At 50.6% G+C, this 23391-nt stretch overlaps 1 protein-coding gene across 1 annotated transcript; it reads right to left on the reverse strand.

Moving 5' to 3' along the window:
• Window positions 1-587: 587 nt before the first annotated feature.
• Window positions 588-22818, reverse strand: LOC136933039 (coiled-coil domain-containing protein 60-like). The gene is made up of 14 exons (XM_067228416.1): window positions 22392-22818; window positions 18988-19068; window positions 18559-18635; window positions 12533-12706; window positions 12073-12204; window positions 9435-9539; window positions 8125-8215; window positions 5656-5887; window positions 3401-3497; window positions 2761-2898; window positions 2278-2442; window positions 1525-1677; window positions 1150-1339; window positions 588-1016 (listed from the first exon to the last, which is right to left on the reverse strand). The coding sequence occupies exons 1-14, from the start codon at window positions 22683-22685 to the stop codon at window positions 870-872; spliced, it is 2076 nt and encodes a 691-aa protein (XP_067084517.1). The 5' UTR covers window positions 22686-22818; the 3' UTR covers window positions 588-869.
• Window positions 22819-23391: the final 573 nt, after the last annotated feature.

Below are 23391 nucleotides of genomic sequence, written 5' to 3' on the forward strand. Positions count from 1 at the left end.
CGGCCATGCCAGCAATGCTGCTTTTAATTCCTACTTATCCGCTATTCCAATGGAGATGCTTTGATGAGACAAACATCCCAGTAGCGGTGTGGTCTACCTTGGTCTAGACGTGCCGCTCCGGGGCAGAGCTGGGGAGAGAGAGGTGGGGGGGGGGGGGGCACCCCCTACCCCCTCGGCTGGGGTTAAGCTCGGAGGTCCAGGCTCAGACTGTGTGGTATTCCTGAAATGTGTGCCTCTCTGATCCCGCCCCTCCTCCTTCTCACTCCGCCCTTTCCACCTCAACCCCCCCCCCCCCCCTCCCGCTCCCTCCCCCTCTCTAAAGGGTCTTTACAGCCTGCTCAGAGTATCTTCTCACCCTTTGATCCCCCCCACCCCCCTCCCCCCCACCCCCCACCACCACCACCACCCAGATGGGGGCGAAAACACACCGAACAGCTTATCAGCTCGGATAAGGCTGCTGGAAGGTTCTCCGCGCAAACTGCAGAGTCCACGGGAATGGCGAACGCCGATAACTCTGCAGGTTGTTTTTCAGTTCCCAGCTGTCTTGATTACAATACAAGCACTCATGAGATTCGTGAAGGGACAAGGCAGACCAGAGTCCAACCTGGACAGTTTATTTGTGTGTGTGTGTGTTGCAGCCAGGAGGATATTGTAGCAGGTTGACAGAAAGCACTGAGATACACCCTGTCTTGCCCCTGGGAAACATTGTGACCTGCCACACACACACACAAACGCACACACACACAAACACAACCGCGAATGGAGAAACCGGAGCATCTACAATGCAGCCATTTTGGTCACGCCCTGCAAAGGAATAATGTTCTGGAAGAATCCTCCCCAGAGTGCTCTGACGGCTGGGTATACAGTATCTAGCTGCCATCACGTGACCCGAGATCCGAGTGTGTGTGTGTGTCCTTCAGTTGGTCAGGGTGGTCCGACGGGGGCAGAGGAAGCCTGGAGGCCAGCCAGGCGTCGTAGTCCTGTCTGGACATCTGGACCACATGTTCCCTGACGATCTGGAAGGGTGGGGATGAAAACAGAGAGAGAGAGAGAGAACCGATTCACACAGCTGCACCCGTACACACACCCCCACGGAAAAAAACACCCACTCTCCCATACGCGTGGGCTCGTTTGACCGCGTGCGTGTACCTCGATGGCGACGCAGAGGTCAGGCAGACACAGTTCCCAGGGCTGCAGCCCCCCCAGCACCCTGAGGAAGTGCTGTGTTCGTACCCGGGGGGGGCGCTGCTCGGCCCAGCTCCTCAGCCTCCCCAGAACCAGGCCCACCCCATGGTCCTGGAGCCCCCGGGAAGCTAGCTCCTCCAGCACCGAGGACAGCCTGGGGAGGGAGGGGGGAGCAGGGGAGACGTGGGGGGAGGGGAGAGGCAGGGCGGAGGAGGAGGGGATAGCAGGGGGAGAGGAGGTGAGAGATGGATATGGGTCCGGACAACTCGACTACCCCGAGTTCTGCTGAACACGCACTCGAGGAGCCCAGGAAGTGGTTGCAGCAGACCACACACCCACCACAGGTTGTCGTGGTTCCGCGGCCTCTCTGTCGCCTCCGTCTCGAGGGGCTTCCTCTCCGCTACCGAGGAGGTCACGTGACGGGGGAGGCGGTGAGGCCGGGTCACATGATGCAGGGCCTGAAACCTCCTGAGGCTGCTGTCCAGCCTCTTCCTGGATGGAGAGAGGAAGCAGAGCTGGAGCTGAATCGCAAGTATGGCAACACACGCAGCACACACGATTACATAACAGTTCAAACAGTACAATTCTGAACATTTTGTACTATTGTACAGACCAGTGCTATCTGTGTTTACATGCATGTACCAGTGGTCTATCTCTGTTCACATACATGTACCAGTGGTCTATGTCTGTGTTTACATACATGTACCAGTGGTCTCTGTGCTTACATACATGTACAGTCCTGTCCCGTGTGTATGTAGACACGGGGCAAAGTAACCTGACACACATTGAGGATGTCCACATGGAGGGGGCCATTAAAGATCCCAAAGTGCAGGAAGTCTTTCAGGCCAAACATTCCACCCTTCAGTATACTATGACCTAGAGGGTTAGGTGAGAAGGGAAGGGGGGGGGGGAGGAGGGAAGCATGGTAGGACAGAGGGGAGGAGAGGAGGAGGGGCGGTAGAGGAGAGGAGAAAGGGAGGAGGTGGAGAAGAGTGGGAGAGGAGGGAGGTACGGTTGGGCAGATATCTGAGAGGAGGGGAGGAGAGGAGCAGGGGAGGGACAGAAGAGGAGGCGGAAAGGGGAGGAGCAGACCTCGAGTTGTTCTCCAGGATGTCACAGTAGCTCTGGGCCCGCTCCTGGGCTCTCTCCTGGAACACCGTACTCATATTCAGTAGCATGGAGGACTTCCTGTTGACCATCAAGGACTTCCTGCTGAACTGATGGCTGCTGGCACTCTGGAGGAGCTTTGGACCGCAGCTACACACACAGGACACACACACTTTAATAAAAGACACACGCACACCGTTTAATACAGAACACACACACAGGACACACACACACTCTAATACAAGACACACACACACTTTAATACCAAACACACACACAGGACACACACACTTTAATTCCAGACACACACACTCTAATACAGAACACACACAGAGGACACACACACTTAAATACAGAACACACACACTTTAAATACTGGGTTTGCTACAGGACACGCACACTTTTTAAACTGGAGGTGTAATTAGTAGAGAGGCATAGTTAACTGGGGTGTGGTTGACCCCTATATACCTTTTGGGCCGTAGGGTCTCTGCTGCCCTGGGACTTGGAATCTGGCACCTCTTCAGGGAGCCTGGACGCGGGGCCCCTCCCTGGGATGTTGGCTGGGGGGGGGGCAGGCCGGAAGGGGGGGCAGTTGCCACTTTTAGGCTGTTGGTTCGACATAGTTTAAATCTAGTAAACATTTGCAAAAGAAACACTAAGAAAACCGTTTGGGGTTTAACTGCCAAACAGCTTGATCCCACTGTCCACTTGGTGTGTATTTCAATGTGAATCGACTTCCTGAGCTTGGTGCTTGCTCAGTGGGTATGTCTGATGGAGGCGCATTGGCACAGACAGACGACTCCAGCCAAATGAACTGTATGAAGATAGGACATCCGTTTCCATGGTAATTTTGTGGGGGAACGTTAGTTCTCCTTATTTGACTACAGGTAGGCCATGGTCTCTACTAGATAGTTAGTTCTCCTTATCTGACAACAGCAGCAGTTAGACAAGGAATGCAGAAGAGAACAGACTTGCTTGGAGGGTGGAGGGGTGTGTGGGCGCGAGGATGTGCACGCAGGTGTGACTGTATTTTGTGTATTTGTGTGTGTGTTTGCACGAACGAGTGTATGAAGAGAGCAACTACACACTGTCCTGTGGGGCTGACTACCTGTCAGTCAAACTGCCGTCGCCGTGGCTACGGGTCTCAGGAGCGGTGAACTCCTTCCTGACGCTCTCATGGACAGCTTCTAGAAGCTTTCGGAGATCTGTGAGGAGGAGCGAGAAGCAAATGAGTCAGGTGGCTGAGCGGTTAGAGAATCGGGCTAGTAATCTGAAGGTTGCCAGTTCGATTCCCGGCAGTGCCGAATGACGTTGTGTCCTTGGGCAAGGCACTTCACCCTACTTGCCTCAGGGGGAATGTCCCTGTACTTACTGTAAGTCGTTCTGGATAAGAGCGTCTGCTAAATGACTAAATGTAAATGAGAGAAGACCAGGCCTACCCGAAGGGCAAGACCAGTACGTTTCAGCTTCTCGAAGAACAGATCTTAATATTACGTCATTAAAATATAAATATGAATACAATCAGAAGAATGCGTGTGCAATGAGCTTATCTTGTCTTCTGGCTCTTTAATTCTACTCATCTATTGCATGTAACATATACACATCTATTAGAGGTAGGCATGTTGTTAACTCGTTTAACGAAAAACAATCCCATAGCTCCCCCTGCTGTTCACACACTGTGATCACACCCAGGTTCAGAAAATTACTTAAAATCCTGTAACACACAATGATCTTTATCAAGTACCCTAAATCTTAACAGTACATTGATTAAAATGTTCTCAGTACCCCCCTGCATTAACGAACTAGTAGGTGATACCAAATAAATCACAGAATGTGTCAGGGAAGGCTTTTATTAAAATTCCTCGCTCTGAATTCACACAAGAGGAAGCCCATAAAATCTGCCTCCGAATTACAAAAGGCAATAACTCCTCCAAATTGGCTTGCTTTACACTGAATAAATATACTTACTAATTGTCCCATTTATGAATGTTTGGGATTAAATATCGGCACGCTTCTCAGATTTTAGGGGCGGAGGAGGGAGGATATTCAATAGCGAGATAAATCAAATTATACGAGCTTTTCCGGAAATAATGAGCGTTATTGACGATTCATTTTGGACTTCAAAGACGTTCAGACGCAGGCTGGCGTCGCTAGCGCGCTCTGGCGGCGTCGCTGCGAGAGCGGGGGATCTGGGAGGCTTAATCCGGGATGTGAGACACAGCGACAGGGATTACAGAGAGAACAGCGGCTAATTGCTTTAACCAACAAGCCTGAGGAAATCCTCTAAATTCGGAACTCCTTTCACCAAGACGGGAGAGGGAGGAAGAAAACCCAGAAGAGGGACAAGAGCCGGCACAGATGACACGCAGGCGCGCTCGCCATTGTCGGGCGGTCGATAATGAAGACGGATTGGGGTGACATCAGAGGGCTAATTATGCCAGATCTGAGTGAAAGGCATTCTGGGAATGGAGTGGGTAGTCGGACAGAGGGCAGCTGTCCTACTTTTGCACAGACACACACACACACACACACACACACACACACACACACACACACACACACACACACACACACACACACACACACACACACACACACACACACACACACACACACACACACACACACACACACACACACACACACACACACACACACACTAGCAAGTGAAAGAGACCCCCTGCCGTACTGACAGGAGTGGAGTGAGGTTTTGTTTTCAAAAGGAAAAGATCTCTTCACTCTGGCTCCCAACACACGCCTGCCGGCTGTTCCTATGACGACGGGAGCGTGCCGTTTAGGGTGTGTACGCAGATGTTATCCTGTGGAGTGCTGGGGCTGATGGGAAACTGATGGGACTCATTCTGCGCTCCACACAGCTGGAACGAGATGGCACCAGGAAGTGTACCGCTGGTCCAAACACACACACACACCCACACCCACACACACACTATCTAGACTCTGCAGCACATAATGGGTCTGGTTTCCTACGCTTCAGCACACCCACAGATGTACTCGTCCCACACACACAGTTCCACACACACACACACACACACATCCACACACTAGAGATCGGATCAAACATCCTTTGACTGAGTCAAGTGTTCTGTTTATCTAATAAAATCCTCGACATCGCTACGACAACTAGACCCACACAACCTTCAAACATCTAGACCTACAAATCCCAAACAACTGCAGACCTTCACTTCTAAAAGAATTCACAGACTTCTCAACATCTATAAACCTTCCATACTGAAACATCTATCCCTGCACCCATAAGGACCTACAGTACTGAGTTTAACTGCAACAAGCACAGACTGGTGCCATCATGGGTCTCATTCAGAGTTCCCACCAACATGGACCTACAGTCAGACAGCGGCGGCTCTATCTCTGCATCCCCGCCCCCTGGGGCTTCCGCGGTGTCCAGGCTGGCCCTGGGGGTGGTGCTGACCCCGGGCCCCAGGGTAGAGTCATCTGTGCCAGGCCCCACGGTGTCCAGGCTGCCCAGGTTGGGGCTGCCCAGGGCTGAGGAGGAGGATTTCCACAGGCTGGGAGCCCCGGAGGAGGAGCGAAGAGGCCAGGGGTGAGGCCTGCGAGGCTGGGGAGGAAGGAAGGGGGGCAGGTGAGAATGTCTCTCGCGGCACAGCAGACACACAGGTGAAAGCAAACGAAAGCACGAGTTCATTTTGAAACAGTATAGTACACAACCTTTAGACCTAGACCTTTTATCTGCTCCTTGTCAATGAAATAACGAACTCCCATGAGGGAATAACATACACCTGGCCATGGAACAGCTGAGCAGCCAATTGTCCAATTACTTTTGGTCCCTTAAAAAAGGGGGGCCACATATCAAATGTGTTGTAATTCCTACACCGTTCACCTGATTTGGATGTAAATACCCGGAAATTAAAGCTGAAAGTCTGCACTTAAAGCACATCTTGATTGTTTCATTTCAAATCCATTGTGGTGGTATACAGAGCCAAAATGATGAAAATGGTGTCGATGTCCAAATATTTATGGACCTAACTGTATATCGCACACACAGAAACACCCCCCCCATACACACGCACAGTTCACAGATGCCCCCGGCCCCCCCCACACTCACACACACTTCACAGACCACCCCCCCCCCACCCACACACACTGAACAGAGAGCACACATTTCTCCTGGGCAGAGGAAGACGTGAGAGTAGAGGAGAGAGTGTGGAGTCTAGCACCACTCCGCTGCCTCGCCATGGCTAAAACAGGAGCAACACTTCAGCTGCAGTTCTCATCATATCTGACACACACACACACACACACACCCCTGAGGACCTGCTGTCTGCCAGTTAAGGTGTGTTTGTGTGTGTGTGTGTGTCAAAGCTTCAGATTGTGTGTCAAAGCTTCAGACGAGGACCCTTTGAGAGGATTTTGTGCTCTTGATAGCGTGTGTTTGTGTGACACACTCGGCTGTGTGGTCGTGTGCGCACGTGTGCAGTACTTGGACAGTGTGTGTGTCTGCTTCCTGTTTTTCTGCTGAGTGCGCCGTGAAGGGACGAGAGCGTCGCTTGGGACGCCCAAGTGTCTGAGGGAGTCAGGTGGCTGAGCGGTTAGGGAATTGGGCTAGTAATCAGAAGGTCGCCGGTTCGATACTCGGCTGTGCCAAATGACGTCGTGTCCTTGGGCGAGGCACTTCACCCTGCTTGCCTCGGGGGGAAATGTCCCTGTACTTCCTGGAAGTCGCTCTGGATAAGAGCGTCTGCTAAATGACTGAATGTAAATGTGTCGTCCCTCCCAGCGGAGGCAGGGGGTTAGCACAGGGGGTTAGCACAGGGAGTTAGCACAGGGAGTTAGCACAGGGGGTTAGCACAGGGAGTTAGCACAGGGGGTTAGCACAGGGAGTTAGCACAGGGAGTTAGCACAGGGGGTTAGCACAGGGAGTTAGCACAGGGGGTTAGCACAGGGGGTTAGCACAGGGGGTTAGCACAGGGAGTTAGCACAGGGGGTTAGCACAGGGAGTTAGCACAGGGAGTTAGCACAGGGGGTTAGCACAGGGGGTTAGCACAGGGAGTTGGCACAGGGGGTTAGCACAGGGAGTTAGCACAGGGGGTTAGCACAGGGAGTTAGCACAGGGGGTTAGCACAGGGAGTTAGCACAGGGGGTTAGCACAGGGGGTTAGCACAGGGAGTTAGCACAGGGGGTTAGCACAGGGGGTTGGCACAGGGGGTTGGCACAGGGGGTTGGCACAGGGGGTTGGCACAGGGGGTTAGCACAGGGAGTTAGCACAGGGGGTTGGCACAGGGGGTTGGCACAGGGGGTTAGCACAGGGAGTTAGCACAGGGAGTTAGCACAGGGGGTTGGCACAGGGGGTTAGCACAGGGGGTTGGCACAGGGGGTTAGCACAGGGGGTTAGCACAGGGAGTTAGCACAGGGGGTTAGCACAGGGAGTTAGCACAGGGGGTTAGCACAGGGGGTTAGCACAGGGGGTTGGCACAGGGGGTTAGCACAGGGAGTTAGCACAGGGAGTTAGCACAGGGGGTTGGCACAGGGGGTTAGCACAGGGGGTTGGCACAGGGGGTTGGCACAGGGGGTTGGCACAGGGGGTTGGCACAGGGGGTTAGCACAGGGAGTTAGCACAAGGGGTTAGCACAGGGGGTTAGCACAGGGAGTTAGCACAGGGAGTTAGCACAGGGGGTTAGCACAGGGAGTTAGCACAGGGGGTTAGCACAGGGGGTTGGCACAGGGGGTTAGCACAGGGGGTTGGCACAGGGGGTTGGCACAGGGGGTTAGCACAGGGGGTTGGCACAGGGGGTTAGCACAGGGGGTTAGCACAGGGGGTTAGCACCGAGACGATACCTTCTGCAGAGAAACAAACTGCTCCCATCTCGTCTCGATGGCTCGCTCCTTATTCAGGCTCTTCGCCGTCGTCCGTCCCCGGCCAGGGTCTCTGTATACCAGGGGAGAGCGAGAGGCGTGAGTGACCTTCCCCCCCCCCAGCGCCTCAGCCAGCCCTGGGGAGAGGACCAGGCCTGAAGACCCTGGATGCTATCGCCACCATAACTCGACTCAGAGATGCCCCGCGTGGCTCCCGGCTGGTCGCTGGGCAACCTTGAGATAATCCCTCCCTCTGCCTTGTTCTCTTGCCCGTACATCCGTCTTTCCTCCTCTCTCTGTCTTGCTTTCCCCTCTCTCTCTCTCTCTCTCTCTCTCTCTCTCTCTCCTTCCTTCCTTCCTTCCTTCCTTCCCAGTCTTCTTCTTCTCTTTCCCTGCCTCTACCTCTCTCTTTCTTTCATTCTCTCCCGGATCATTTCCCCACCACAGATTAAGACTTTATAGGAAATAAATAGGATTTGGTGCCAGAAGAAGGCTTCAGGGTTGTAATGCCACCTTCTGAAGAAGATTCCTGTGCGGTAATATTCCCACCCTCTCTCCCGCCCCTCCTCCTCCACCTCCTCCTTCATTGGTGAAAACAGGAGGTGTGTGGATCCACCGGGTGACAGTCAATCCTCCTCCTCCTCCAGTCCAATCATTTATCCGTCTATGTCCCGTCTATCCGGGGTCTCTCCTGGTTGTCTCTGACCTGTTGCTAGATTGCTGACGGCTGGAACAGACCCAGTTGAATGCCCAAACTCCAAATACAAGGCACTGATTGGCCAGGCTGAAGGGTTCACCGAGTTAATGAGCCAATCCCTTGATTAGTGTGATTCAGCCTGGTCCCCCGGCTCTCTCTCATTAGCATTCTCAGACAGTTACAGATTTATAGATGAATAGAGTAACAGATTGACGACGGGCGCCCAGACTGCGTTGAAGGAATCTCTTGGTGTTTGACATTTGAGAAGTGTCTCTGTCAGTATAATTGGCACCGTAGACGCGCTGTGCGTGGCATGATGTCTAATGCAATGTTATCATTTCAAGATGTTTGGGATTTCAAGTGACACGCCAGCTTGCGAGATGCAACACCTCTGACAGTTTCCCCCAAACTCAAATTAAACTGTCGAGCTCACAACAAAACTAAAAGATGCCAGAACGAGAAATGACAGATGGAGGAGGAGAGGAGAAAACTAGAGCAATAGGACCCGGGGCCAGGACCAGAGATCAATCATATGAAAATCATTCGGGCTCACCGGGCCATCCCAGGGTCCAGCCAGGATGGCATCTGACCTTACCTGGTGTCCCAGCAGGAGGGGAAGGGTCTGGGCCTGGCTGGGCGTTCCAGGGTCAGGGTCTCCAGCAGCCAGCTCAGGCAGCACAGCTGACGGTACACCAGCTCTCTGCAGACCACAAGCACAAGCACACAGAGCGGTTCCAAGCAGGACGGCTGATGATGACAGTGTTTCTGCCTTAAGACCCCCCTGACTCTGCAAGGGGAAATTTGCTCGGCGGTTTGCCGGAATCCTCTCTTTCCAAGGTGGACTAACCATGGAAACCGTGTTTGTGTGCATGTGTAAGAGAGAGAGAGAGAGAGAGCTGAGAGACAGAGAGAGAGAGAGGTGAGAGACAGAGGGAGAGTGTGTGTGTGTGTGTGTGTGTAGAGAGAGAGAGAGAGAGAGAGAGAGAGAGAGAGAGAGAGAGAGAGAGAGAGAGAGAGAGAGAGAGGTGAGAGACAGAGGGAGAGAGTGTGTGTGTGTGTGTGTGTGTGTGAGAGAGTGTGTTTATGTGTGAGACAGAGAGAGAGAATGTGCTTATGTCTGAGACAGAGAGGGAGAGAGAGTGTGTGTTTGTGTGTGAGAGTGTGTGTGCAGCGGTGCAGGGTGAAGCAGATCATCGGTCCTCTGCCAGAGCCAGCCTGTCACCTGTCCTCAGCCTGCAGTCCGTCACTCAGACAGCATCACTTTCCCTGGGCCCCAGCAGTACGCTCCCTGATGTCTCGGCGCACATCAAACACAATATGGCTGCCTCTCGCTCTACCTCTCTGTTTCTCTCTCACCCCCTCGGGGACACCTCACACCTTGCTTTTCTTCTTTCCCCCTTTCCCTCCTCTTTCTCCTTCTCCTTCTCCCCCTCTCTCCTTCTCCCCCTCACCCCTCTCTCTCCTCCCCCTCCCGCCTTTCTCGCCTCCCTCCGCTCCCCCTTCCCTCCTCCCCCTCCTCTCGTTCTTTTCACATGTCCCTAAACGAGGATGAGACCAGCCTTGCTAGGGGAGGTGCATCCATTAACGGAGCAGACATCTGTCTCCGAGGCAGATGAAGTCGACTCGTTTAGGATCCATGAGAACACGGATAACAACCTCTGAAACAACCCGTATCTCTCTCTCTCTCTCTGTCTCTGAGTTATACTTCGCATACCAGCTGTGTCACAGGAAATGAAGTCACAATGCCAGCTGTGTCACAGGAAATGAAGTCACAGGTTTCAGTCAGAAGTGACATATGGCACGTGTCTGACATCCGTCAAAACATTTGCCTAGGAAGATGAGGCTGAGAAAGACACGAGGTGCTCAGGACACATATCCACGCCACGGAATGGTCCGGTACATTTTCATATGACGGCACAAAGGTCATGATACAATATCGTGATTGTGTCTACCCACGTATTGTGTCTGCTGGACAGCAAAACAACCGTATCCACTAAACAACCGTCAACATTGCTCGATATTTTGTGCAGCCACGAAGCACAAAATGAAGCATGTGCTCCTGTATTTCGGCTCGGATAGCGACTACCTTCCGACACTACGTCCCCCATAATACACCTGGGTCTATGAATCCGACGACGGTTCACAAGTTCCCACTCTCTCAGCCTTCTGCCAGGGCCTGGCACTGCAGGGGGAAGCTGAACGAGGCGAGGTCGTCTGTGCGGATCACAGATGTGTCTGTGCATCAAACGCGTCAGATTAGTACGGGAGAAACTTGACGCCTCTCCTCTGAAATGTCAACTCGCGCTGCGGCGACATCAAAGGACGCCGTGGAAAGGCTGGGAGGAACACGAGGGATGAACGCTCGGAGCGGGATCTGTCGTAGGGATGTTTACTATTCAACACATCAATTTGTCTTGGCGTGACTGTTGGTTGAACATAACGGGGAGCAGAACGGGGGGGGGAGAGAGAGAGAGAGCACGCAGTTTGATTCAAAGTCAAACAGACAAGCCTGGTGAAACAGTAGAGTTCTCGGGGGAGCAGAGTTTCCTGGATTCAGCCACCTCTCTACTTATGACGCTGCTTCTGCAGGGGTCTGACTGCGCCACCCTGGTCTGGCCTTTCTCTTAGCAAGCACAGCCCTACCGCTTGATGGAGCATTGACTATGCAGCCCTACTACTTACACATTGACACTGAGACGTGAGGGCAGGGCACGACCAAACTCTTAAAGGCAGGGTATGCAAGTTGCGCGAAGCTAGCTATTTTTGCTTCTTTTTGACATGATTCAAACCAAAATATCCCACCAACTCCCTTCAAAACCACTCCCACAAAACTACAGTAACGAGCATTGAGTGGAGGGGCAGAGGTGCGTACAGGTAGGTAGGTAGACAGACAGGTAGCCCGTCCAATCAATAGTCAGGGTACCCCTTAATGATTGGTCGCGTTTATTACAGTATTCCGACGCCCACAGATGTCGGAATGATTTCATATTACCGTCAAACCTTTAGATATACTGGTTGCTATCAAGATGTGAAGTTACGTTTGGCAAATACGACAAAAATAGCTTCTCAACAACATTGCCTACCCTGCCTTTAAATCCTTCTACCAATGACACTGCAAACTCACTGTGGTTAGGGTCACTACTGTGCACTGCTAACTCACTGAGGTTAGGGTTAGAGTACCGTACACTGTTGACTCACTGAGGTTAGGGTTAGAGTCACTATTGTACACTCACTGCGGAGCCTCGCTGAGTTGTGGGGACGTCAGAGAGCGGTGGATGGGGGTGAAAGGCCGTGCCAGTTGGGTCTTCTTCCTGCGAGGGCGTGCTCCATTCCCCAGAGATCCACTTGTGGTGAGAAGGGAACATCTGAGAAAGTTAGAAGTGTTAGTCCGGGGGTGGACCTGAGGCATGCAAGCTACACATCCACACAGGAGTGGGCTTAAAGAGCTGGATTCCAGATCCATATGGTAATCAGAACCAGTTAAGGGTCTGTTTGATACGATTCACATTCAGCACTTATGGGGGGTGACAATTTGGATTCATTGCAGTTAGTGAGAGAAATCAAGCACACCCAAGTGTTGTCACCTTGCACTCGTTCAGTAGTAATGAACCCAAGTATGAAGGATGTGTCTCCATGATTCGGGTGAGTCTTGAATCAGATCTACAGACAGAAATGGTGGGATTCGTTTCTTACCGATCCCGCTCGTCGCTGTCGGAGTCCGACGACCAGCGTGGCGGGCGGGGCTCGGCACGAAGCCACGCCTCTTTCCTCTGGCGCTCCTTCCGTAGCTCCTCCTCCTGCTCTTGCTCCTCCTTCTGGAGGAGGGCGAAGTAGGACCGTCCCTGTCTGACGGCGGACACCAGGCGCCTTCCAGTCAGAGGAGAGGTCACACACACACAGTTTGAGTGGCAGTTCATGTGGGGAGTGAAAATTCGGTTCCATTCAAAAATGCGGTCTACCCTAACCCTTAAACCCAAGCATTTAACCTTAACCCTGACCTTAAAAACAAAACAATACCTGAAAACCTAACTAACCCTGCCTCCTATCCCTAACCCTTAAATTATCCCTGACTCCTAACCCAAACCCTTAATGTAATTCTGACAATAACGCAAATCCTAACCCTAAAACCCCCAAGATATAGCACTTCAACTTGTGAGGTTAAAATTCCCCTTATTTCACTGTTCTTGAGGGAACTTATGGTCACACGCACGCACACAAACACACACGCATTCACACGAACACCATACTTAAATCAAATCCTGACACGCGAACCAGCTGACAGTCCAAAATAAAGAGTGAAGTGTGAAAAACATCACTAGAACAGTTTGATTATTGTGGTGGGAGCAGGCAGTCTGTGTGATTAAACAGACCACCCTCTCAGGTCATCTGTATATGACCGCTCTCTAAATCACAGCCAATCAGAGAGAACCAGAGCTGCAGCCGGCTGTAAACCCTCAATAGAGAATTATGAGAGGAATGACTGTCGCCAGGCAGATTAATGACTTCATTACAGCGTTTTAGCTCCAGTCCATAACCTTTCCCCCAAACCCTGTTGACTTGTTTTCCACACACTGCATGCATAATTAACTTGCGTTAATGCACGGGTGGAAATGAAACACTCGCGCCGAGTGTCACGGCAACCGTTTGACTGGTGAATTAAGGAGTTTAATACGCCTCCTGGTCCCTTAATCATTCCACATGAGCGCTGCTATCGCTCTCCGGTACACTGAGCTGAGGAGCTCAAGGGGGGGGGGGGGGAGTCTCGGAGGCAGAGGCAAAGGGAAGGGGGGCTTGGGGGGGTCTCAGAGGCAAAGGGGGATGGGAGGGGGGGCGGCACAGAGGGCCTGCAGAGAAACCTATAGGTCAGTAAGTTGATTAAGCTTAGGTCAGTCAACATGTCGGACAGTCTTACAGACCTTGATTCCCCACTAACGAATCCTGGTGGTAGGGGGTGGGGGGTGGTCTTGGGGTCTCGAGGGGGTGGAGGGTCTTGCCTAATTTCGTCCTCATTTACATTCTCCAGTCCAAGTGTATTTATTGACATTCCCCAGTCCGAGGGTTTCCGTTGAACGCTCCCAGAGTCAGCGGAAACATTGCTCTGAGAGGACTCCTGTCGACTTCCTGCTCCAATCTGACAACAAGAGACATCGGGAGATGGACGGCGAGCGACAACACGAAGGAGTGGAACGTGCTGCGTGGCGAGTTATCCCAGGGGGGACGTTACCCTCTCCCCTGCCGCACCTCGCCGCTAACCAACGCCGCTTCACTTCACGAAGGTCAACCGAGACAGCAAACAAATAAACCCTGCATATGTCGGCACGCTGGGTGGAATCATTCCTTCTTATCTTGCGAGCAGCCGGCGTGCTATTTACGCCTGGAAGTGGAGCCATACGCGGACGCCTAGCTGTGGCACAGGCACTCCAGCTCTTGAATGTTAATTTCTCTCTGCGTCGTTGGAGGCTCAAGTGCTACTCGGCTCGGCGGTATTCGCGCGCCATCTGCATGCGACCCTCCGTTCCAATCAAACAAATATTCCCTGTTAATCTTCGTAGACAGAAGCTGATGTCCCAATCAGGACAGCAACAGTCTTAATCACAGTTTACCCCCCCCCCACACACACACACACTAGCCAGACACAGTGTCTCTGAACAGGGTTCCCCCTCCTGCTGCTGCTGGTGTCAACAGAACCAGATCTGGGGCATATGGAGGGTTACTCTGATCATCTCAAATGTTCTTCAGTTGGAACACATTCACCCTGAAGAACTCATACTTCACTTGGGAAATCTGGTAGTATAGTACATCATAGTATTGTTCTTCATTTGATAGCATAGTACAGTGCAGTAAAGTAGAGTACAGTGTAGTATAGTGTAGTTTGGTAAACAAGAGTAGAATAGAGTATAGTATGATATACTACAGTATGGCATAGTATAGTATAGTATAGTATAGTATAGTATAGTATAGTATAGTATAGTGGAGTCTAAATTATGTTCACTAGCACCACAAGCTCAAGTCTTGAGACCTTGTGATATGCAGGCAGGTGGCGAAGGACAACTCAATACAAGACGAGAGATGTGTGTGTAGTGTTGTACAGCGAGGTGTGTGTGTGTCGGAGTACACATGAACCTAGACTACTCTGAGACGGTACCTGTTTCCAACGCCACGATCACCCCCGTCCGTGATCACTGGATCGAACACACTTCAAAGCGTTTGACCTCATAATCAATGCTTCTTCGAAGGACGCAGTGTATCTTTGAGCGACACATACTGTGTGGGTTTTAAAGACTCCAACACAATACGTCAAAGGTGGCTTGCTAGTGACAAGGGTGAGGTGAGGTGTCAAGGCACTAGGGGTTACTATGTCATAAAAAAAAACACTATCCTAACATTAGTGCTCTTCAGATCAATACCCTGGATTTCGTTCGACGTACGGCGAGTGATTAGCCAATCAAATGCTTGCGACGGAAGTAAGTCATCAAATCTGATCCGGCTCGACGGATGTATTAAAAGAACAGACAGTTAGCGTTGGTTAAATAATTGATCAGGGTTTGGGACATTGACAGGCTGTTCTGAGAAGGGAACACCAAGAGTGTGAAGAAGAGGCCTGTTGCCAGGCAACAGAAGGACAGTTTTAGGGTTCCGGTAGGTGAAATCAAAGTTTCGTTTCTGGCAGTGTGAGACACAGCTGCGCTCCATCTAGCTATCTGTGGATCGCTCCTAAATATCACAAATCACCCGTTCCCCATCTCAATAAATCCTCGATAAACAAACAACCTTTTGATAATCTACGATGCACACGTCTGAACGCTCAGCGAATTAATGATGTCATCAGGCCAGCAAACTCAGTCCGGCCAATGAGGTGTGCTGCTACATACACGACTAGTAAACTAATTAAATCATGTTCAATCAATCAGACATGCAGGGGCTGAATGTGGGAGCCAAACCAATCCGCCAGCCCATCGCGGCGTGCAGAGAAGGGAAGCGCGTTGGCATTCTGAGAGACGAGGAAGAGGTGGAGTCTGGCGATGCCTCCGAATGGCATCATGAGAGCGCTGTCCAACTGTTCATCAGACCCCCCTCACCCTGGCTCAGGGGAGGAGAGAGGGGGGGGGGCACCACAGGCATCCATCTATTCAATCACACCACAGGGAAAATGCTTCTGCATATCATTACTGTCAGAAGAATATGCTCATAACAAACAGGTGTTTTCTACTGATCGGGCACACGCAAATGGCTAAGATAAATACTAGTAATTTCATATGATATAATAACTAGAGAGGATACAATTTCTGGGGAAATTGTAGGGTGTGCTTGCTTGCGTCGGTTGCACAGGGGTCTGTATATTTTATATAAAAATGCATCGGGCCTACTTATTATTTATAAAGATTACATAGATTTAAAAGCATCTTTTTTTTGCTGCTCATTTACAACTCAAAATATGAGTGAAGTGTAGAATGAAATATGATGTCTTCTCATTTCCCCTGCAAGAGGCAGCTGACAGGCTGAATCAAAACGAATACATTTGGCAGACCGGTGTACAAATGGACCTAATCTCTATGACTTAAACGTCCTTTTAAGTTGTCCCTTCTCGTGATATTTTCAGGCATTTAGACTACTCATATTGCATTCATTCATTAATAAAGAACCCCCTTTTAAGATTATTCTACGACTTTACCGGCAGAAGATAGAATCGCGATTCAAATAGTACCATCTGCTAACTGAAAATATGCCCCCAAAAACGTAAATAAGCTTGACATTTATTTAGTGGAAAATAGCTCATTCATAAAAAGCTCACTGGTAGCGATCATTGTCAGTAACAACTCAAAATGCGATATAGCCCTGTGTGGAGAAGCTGCCCCGGTAAATTCTACTACTACAGTACAGTACTAGACTACTGCTGTGTTCGTCTTGATAGCGATTGCGTTGGTTGAATTCGATTAAACGTTCCGTTGTACGGTTTAGGCTGAAATTAATTATTTTCATGAACAGATTGACAAAGTTTAGGCTGTGGCAATGAAGTTCAGGTTAGTAGTCAGATAGTTTCCCTACTGAAAGACTTTTGAGTAAGGGGAGTGCCGAACATGTTCTGTTGCCGTTTGACTTAAACAGCTGAGGAGTTGTTGTTAGCTACTCACACTAGTGTCTCGGGTACAGTAGGCTACAGCGTTGCAGTGAGCTACACTGGTTTGAAACCACAGGTAATGGTAATTTCACCAACAAATCGTTTTCTAATGTCAGAATAAATCCTACAACGAAAATGTATATGTGAGGAATGTTTATTTTAACGATTGAAAACAGATAACGCTACATCATAGACCACTGTAGTATGTGTTGCCCGGGAAACACAGGCTAATGTCATGATGCTAATACTTCAGTGAAATAGTAGACTACTGTTTCCGAAAGTAGATGTACTTCCTTAATAATATCAGCTTATATTGTACATTACACATCACAATTGTGTGTCATATCACAAAGTAAAATGAGTAAATAGTTATCACCCTGGCCTCTTTTCTTGTGGCGTTTCTGCAGCTGCCTTGCAGTAAAGCTATAGTTAGCCTAGCTATCCCCCAAGTTAACAGATGTGAAACGAATGTTCTGGCAAAGGTAGTCACGCGTGTTTTCGTGACGTTAGTGACGCAGTGACGTTAGTAACGTCAGTGACTGTGGCTAGCAAATTAGCCACCGTTAGCTTCACTTTTCGCCACAAAAACTTAACTTACGCTTAAACCATGCAACGGAACGTAAATTCCAATAGAAGCAACTCAATCGCTACCAAGACGAAACTTTTGACACCTACGTTGTCTATGTAGGCCAAGTATTTACTGAGTTTTAGGGGGGCAAAAAGAAATAAAAATAAAAATAATAATAATAATATATATGTGAGAGAACAAAGGTTGTGCTCTCGCCGAAGGCTTGAGCACACCCAATAACGTGGCACTGTGATGTAAATTGAGATATTACATCCAGCTAAGGACTTCTGATGTTGGATAAAATGACAAAACAAGGCTGTAGCTGTGACAACCCCCCCCCCCCCCCCCCCCAAAAAAAGGTCAATTCCAATTAAACTTCAACATACATAACCATACACAAGACTAGTACATATCACTTAGCAGTGATGAACACAAGATGACATAGGACTAGTATAGCCCTGAATCCTACCACAACAGTGGCTTTGTGACCAGGCTGAAAATGAGGCTGCCATTTGGCCTCCAAACCCATGCAATCCTCTGATCATCACCGCTTTATTGACACTTAGGGAAAAGCACCACAATTCATTACGGGGTTTTTCTCCTGTGAAACTGGCAACCTTTTCCCACATACCTGTATGAATAATTCAGAGCGCCGGAGCTCTATCAGAGGCTGTCAGAAATGTCAGCCATCGCACAGCTCCCCTGGCCCTCCCTGAGAAGATGTTGTCTCTAGACCCCGTTGTTTGGCTGGGGGGGAGGGGGGGGGGGGGGGGTGTTATGACACACACACACACCCCACACCAAATGCAAAGGCTTGTCTATGCCAGGTCTGCACTGCGCACACAACACCGTGACAGCAGAGAGAGAGGGAGAGCCTGTGGCAGGCAAACTGTTGCGTTTGAACTCTGAGAGGAATATTTATCGCTCTGGATAAGAGCGTCTGCTAAATGACTAAATGTAAATTGATATCCCACCAGAACCGAATGGGTTCGAGGACCTGACTGGTTATAAGTGAACAGGTGGTGGTCTCACCTGGTCTGACCTAGATGTTTCTTGAGCGCCGTCGTGTCCTCTCTCCTCCCAGCCAGAGCACGGCCAAACAGCAGACCCTGCGGGGCGGAAACACAATCCTGAAATTCCACGACGACAACAACGCACAGGCTAAAAGCTATTCTGTTTCCTCTATTCGCTCAGGAGAGCTTTACGACACGTCCTCCATCAGCTTCCTCCACCACGCAGGCCCCGGGCTGGCGTGGTGCCAGGAGCGATCTCGGCGTGGCTGATGTGACATCGCTCGTGGAAATGACAGATAATCCGGCAATTAATCCTCCAGCAAAGTCTACTCGATAAAGACCAATTTACTATCGAAACGCACAACGCAGTAACACCTGGTCTGCTGCGTACTGGAGATAACAGGGCCAAACAGGAAGCTAATGGAGGCTTGGTGATAAACGCTCCCACCTTACTTCCTGCGGTGGAATCTGGCGGCTGTGTGTTAATCAGCTCAGCCTCAGCCCAGGCGGGGTCGTCACCCTGGGACACCTACAGAGAGCAAACAGGGACAGATGACTGGAAAGTAGGGAAGGGCAGATGTGTGTGTGTGTGTGTGTGTTGGGCATACATCACAAAGCTCACGTAGAACACACACTGTCAGACACACACCTCATGACTAATAACGAATGACGATGAGCATTTTTGTATCCTTCAAAGTCTTCACATGAAATATGCTATGCTCATACTAATTGACGACAGTAAATTATGGTCTAATACGTACTGACTTCTGATGAACTAGAAGCACCACTTTACTTTCTGGCCCAGTCTCTTGCCTAGTTCCTGATCTAGCAGGTAAGTTCTAGATTCTTCATTCTAAAATAGTGGTCTTCAACCCTGGTCCTCAGGGCCCACTGTTCTGGATGTTCTAGATGTTTCCCTGCTCTAACACACCTGATTCCAATGATAACAACAATCCATTTGAAGGATGTGTGTTGGAGCAGGGAAACATCTAGAACAGCCTATCTTAACCCTGGTCCTCGGGGACCCCCTGTCCTGCATGTTTTGGATGTTTCCCTCTTCCAACACACCTGATTCTTGAAATGAATAAGTCATTACCAGGCTTCTGCTGAGCTTGACAACAACCCCTTCATTTGAATCAGGTGTGTTGGAGCAGGGAAACATGTCCAACATCCAGGGCAGTGGGCCCTGAGGACCAGGGTTGAACACCCCAGATCTAGAACATCCAGGGCAGTGGGCCCTGAGGACCAGGGTTGAACACCCCAGATCTAGAACATCCAGGGCAGTGGGCCCTGAGGACCAGGGTTGAACACCCCAGATCTAGAACATCCAGGGCAGTGGGCCCTGAGGACCAGGGTTGAACACCCCAGATCTAGAACATCCAGGGCAGTGGGCCCTGAGGACCAGGGTTGAACACCCCAGATCTAGAACATCCAGGGCAGTGGGCCCTGAGGACCAGGGTTGAACACCCCAGATCTAGAACATCCAGGGCAGTGGGCCCTGAGGACCAGGGTTGAACACCCCAGATCTAGAACATCCAGGGCAGTGGGCCCTGAGGACCAGGGTTGAACACCCCAGATCTAGAACATCCAGGGCAGTGGGCCCTGAGGACCAGGGTTGAACACCCCAGATCTAGAACATCCAGGGCAGTGGGCCCTGAGGACCAGGGTTGAACACCCCAGATCTAGAACATCCAGGGCAGTGGGCCCTGAGGACCAGGGTTGAACACCCCAGATCTAGAACATCCAGGGCAGTGGGCCCTGAGGACCAGGGTTGAACACCCCAGATCTAGAACATCCAGGGCAGTGGGCCCTGAGGACCAGGGTTGAACACCCCAGATCTAGAACATCCAGGGCAGTGGGCCCTGAGGACCAGGGTTGAACACCCCAGATCTAGAACATCCAGGGCAGTGGGCCCTGAGGACCAGGGTTGAACACCCCAGATCTAGAACATCCAGGGCAGTGGGCCCTGAGGACCAGGGTTGAACACCCCAGATCTAGAATATCCAGGGCAGTGGGCCCTGAGGACCAGGGTTGAACACCCCTGGTCTAGAGTGTAGTAATCCTGCGGTCTCCGAGCTATGAGGAGAGTTGGAAGGAGAGCTGAGTTCCCTCCCGTCTCTACCGTCTGAGGAGAGTTAATAAGAGTACGAGAGTGTGGAGATGATAGGGGACGTTTTTCACAGTGAAGCGGGCTGCGGTCGCCCCCACCCCATCCATCCCAGTCTGGCCTGCCCTCTAGCTGCCCCCTCCCCACCACCACCCCTGGGGATGATGGAAGACAACATTTTGCAGTAAATCTCTCGCAGTTACACTACAGCCCCTGGCGCCTTCTCTTTTGCGACACCCTGCGTTTTCCCTCTCCCTCTCTCGCACACCAACCAACCCACACTCTCCTGGTGTCTCTTCCAGACCTCTGTTTTGAAAACGCTACGGTGTCATAGCGGATGACGTGTCGCTATATCAGGGCGGAAGGCTGTTTCTCTAACAGTCACAGTGCGTTCTGTAGCAGTGTTATGTCCACTAAGGCTCGCTGCTAAGGGAACATGTGCTTGTTATCCACCCTGCAGTTATTGTCCTTTTGATTTACAGGTGTATGTGTGCGCTATTGTTCATTGCAGCCATGGTTTCCACACACTCACAAAGTCAGTTTGTAAAGTACGAATCTGACCAACTGAACAATAACAATGAACAATAGCCTCATGGGACAGTATTACCTCCTCCTATTAGCTGTTTGGTCAACCAAAGGGAGCAGCCAAAGGTTTCAACTAAAGCCAGCCAAGCAGCAACTGAGAGCAGCGGGACAATAACCGTGACGAATGCAGCGTCCGCCGGAACCACCCCCGTCGTGCGACACTACATCCCCCACGATGCATTAGGGTGCCTGACATCACCGTGTATCCGCGGGCAGCTTTTCAGGGCCCAGCCACGGCACAGGTGTGGTCGGCACACAAACGTCGGCCTGCCCGCGTCTCATTTCGGATGTGTCTGTTCGGGGGTGGGGGGGCAGAAGGGGGATGCGCTCTCGCTCCTCGAGGCCCGACGGTGGCATCTTCTGGATGAGGGTGGGGGGTGGGGAGGGGGAGGGGGAGGGGGGGGGGTGAGGGTTTGTCTATGAGAGCTCAGTGTGCTCCTCGGAGGGTGGTTTGTGCCAGCGTAAGGCCCTCTGACCCCCTGAGCTCCAGCAGCTTAAGGAACAAACAGTCTGCCTTTCTTGACTGTGTGTATGTATGTGTAAGTGTGCCGAGTGTGTATGTGTAAGCGTAATGTGTGTGTGTGTGTGCGTCTTTAGGGTTGTGCGCGTGTGCGCATCTATGTGCTGCAGATGTGTGCGAGTGTGTAGGAGAGAACATCGGAGAGAGTGCGTTCGCGTGTGTATGTGTGAGGGATTTGCGACACACAGACGCACACCTCCCAAGTGGTTGGTGGAGTGTGGAGTCGGATCAGTGTCCATTAAAAGTAAAAGGAGGGTACTCTAAGGAGCAGAGAGCGGCGGATGAAGAGTAGATCTATAGCTGGCCATAAAACGAGAGCACACACACACACACACACACACACACACACACACACACACACACACACACACACACACACACACACACACACTGCCAGAGAGGAAATATCAGCAGTGAATTTGAGTTCAAGGGCAGAAGCTCTACTGACATATAAGAAGGGATGAGTCTCAGAGAGAGCAGACTTTTATATCAAGCTATAATTCATGATTAACAATTTGAATAGGCTACATACATCACAAACACACATCATACGTGTCAGTCTCTTCACTCAAGGCTCAACAATTATAGCCTGTCTTAATGACTCTCTTTAGTTGTTTTCGGTGCTGGACAGTTAGCCTACCTCTTCTTGTTGCCCCAGGGTTTCCAGAACTAGTCTTTTGGGTTCCAGATAGAGAGGCTGACCCACCTCCTCGTACGGCTTCCAGGCGGCCGCTCTGTACCCCTGGCGAGTCAGCTGTAGTTGTCGGCGGCGGTAGTTGTCCCAGAAGACCTGCTCACGGGTCGGGTGGCACGTACTGTACACAGTGCAGTTACTTGCTTGAAGTTTATCTCCAGACGGTTTAGCGATCGGAAGAGGTTTGATTATAACGAACTGGCGCGGGTCCAGAACGTTATTTCGATTAGTCGTCGTCATTCTATTGATTTGCTGTAGCCTATTATTAACGAGATAAAAAACAAAAACAAAACAAACAAACAAAAAATCGAAGCGTCCAAACTTGAGAAATCGATAATAGCAAGTATTATATGTATGTCATTTCTTAGAAAATGTCACACATTTCATAACATAAGACTGGCACGGTAGTCAAACGTCGTCTTCGACGTCCATTTTGACCAATGCCCTGAATGTTGTGCCCCCCTTGGCTGTTTCCCGTGGTAACAGTGAAGAGGCACAGCCCACAGCCTTCAAGGGCCACAGTGAAGGCAGGAATCACAATCACTTTAAACACCCATTAATAAATAACACAAACATGATAATCCAGTTTAACTATGCTTTATATGATACAATCTCTATTCAGAGTCAAAAAGATGCTTTTTTTAATCCACCATCGAACATAAACTTAAACTAAACTTGTCTCTTCCCATTTTTCCAAAACATGTTCCCTTCAGAGGTAACTATGGGATTAGTTTCAGTTCATGGTTGATGAGGTGAGGGGTGGACCACCACTGTCCGTTAAGTGTTGGAAGAAACTGAGAAAGACTGTGAAAATGGGCTTCTGGAAAAAACACCACCAAAAAACAACACCAACCCAACCCTGCAGGCTGCTGAAAGTAAAACACCAATCTGACGTTGCCAGCCAAGTCAGAGGATGCAACCGTCCCCGGGACTGACAGAAACATCT

This window comes from Osmerus mordax, chromosome 24 (assembly GCF_038355195.1).
Source record: "Osmerus mordax isolate fOsmMor3 chromosome 24, fOsmMor3.pri, whole genome shotgun sequence".
Taxonomy (NCBI): domain Eukaryota; kingdom Metazoa; phylum Chordata; class Actinopteri; order Osmeriformes; family Osmeridae; genus Osmerus; species Osmerus mordax.

Coding starts and splice junctions, on each gene's coding strand:
- LOC136933039 (XM_067228416.1), bottom strand. CDS start 22,685: ATGACGACGACTAATCGAAATAACGTTCTGGACCCGCGCCAGTTCGTT. Junction 8,216..9,434: donor CCCTCCTGCTGGGACACCAG/GTAAGGTCAGAT, acceptor CCTGGTATACAG/AGACCCTGGCCGGGGACGGA. Junction 1,340..1,524: donor CGGAACCACGACAACCTGTG/GTGGGTGTGTGG, acceptor CTCCCTCCCCAG/GCTGTCCTCGGTGCTGGAGG.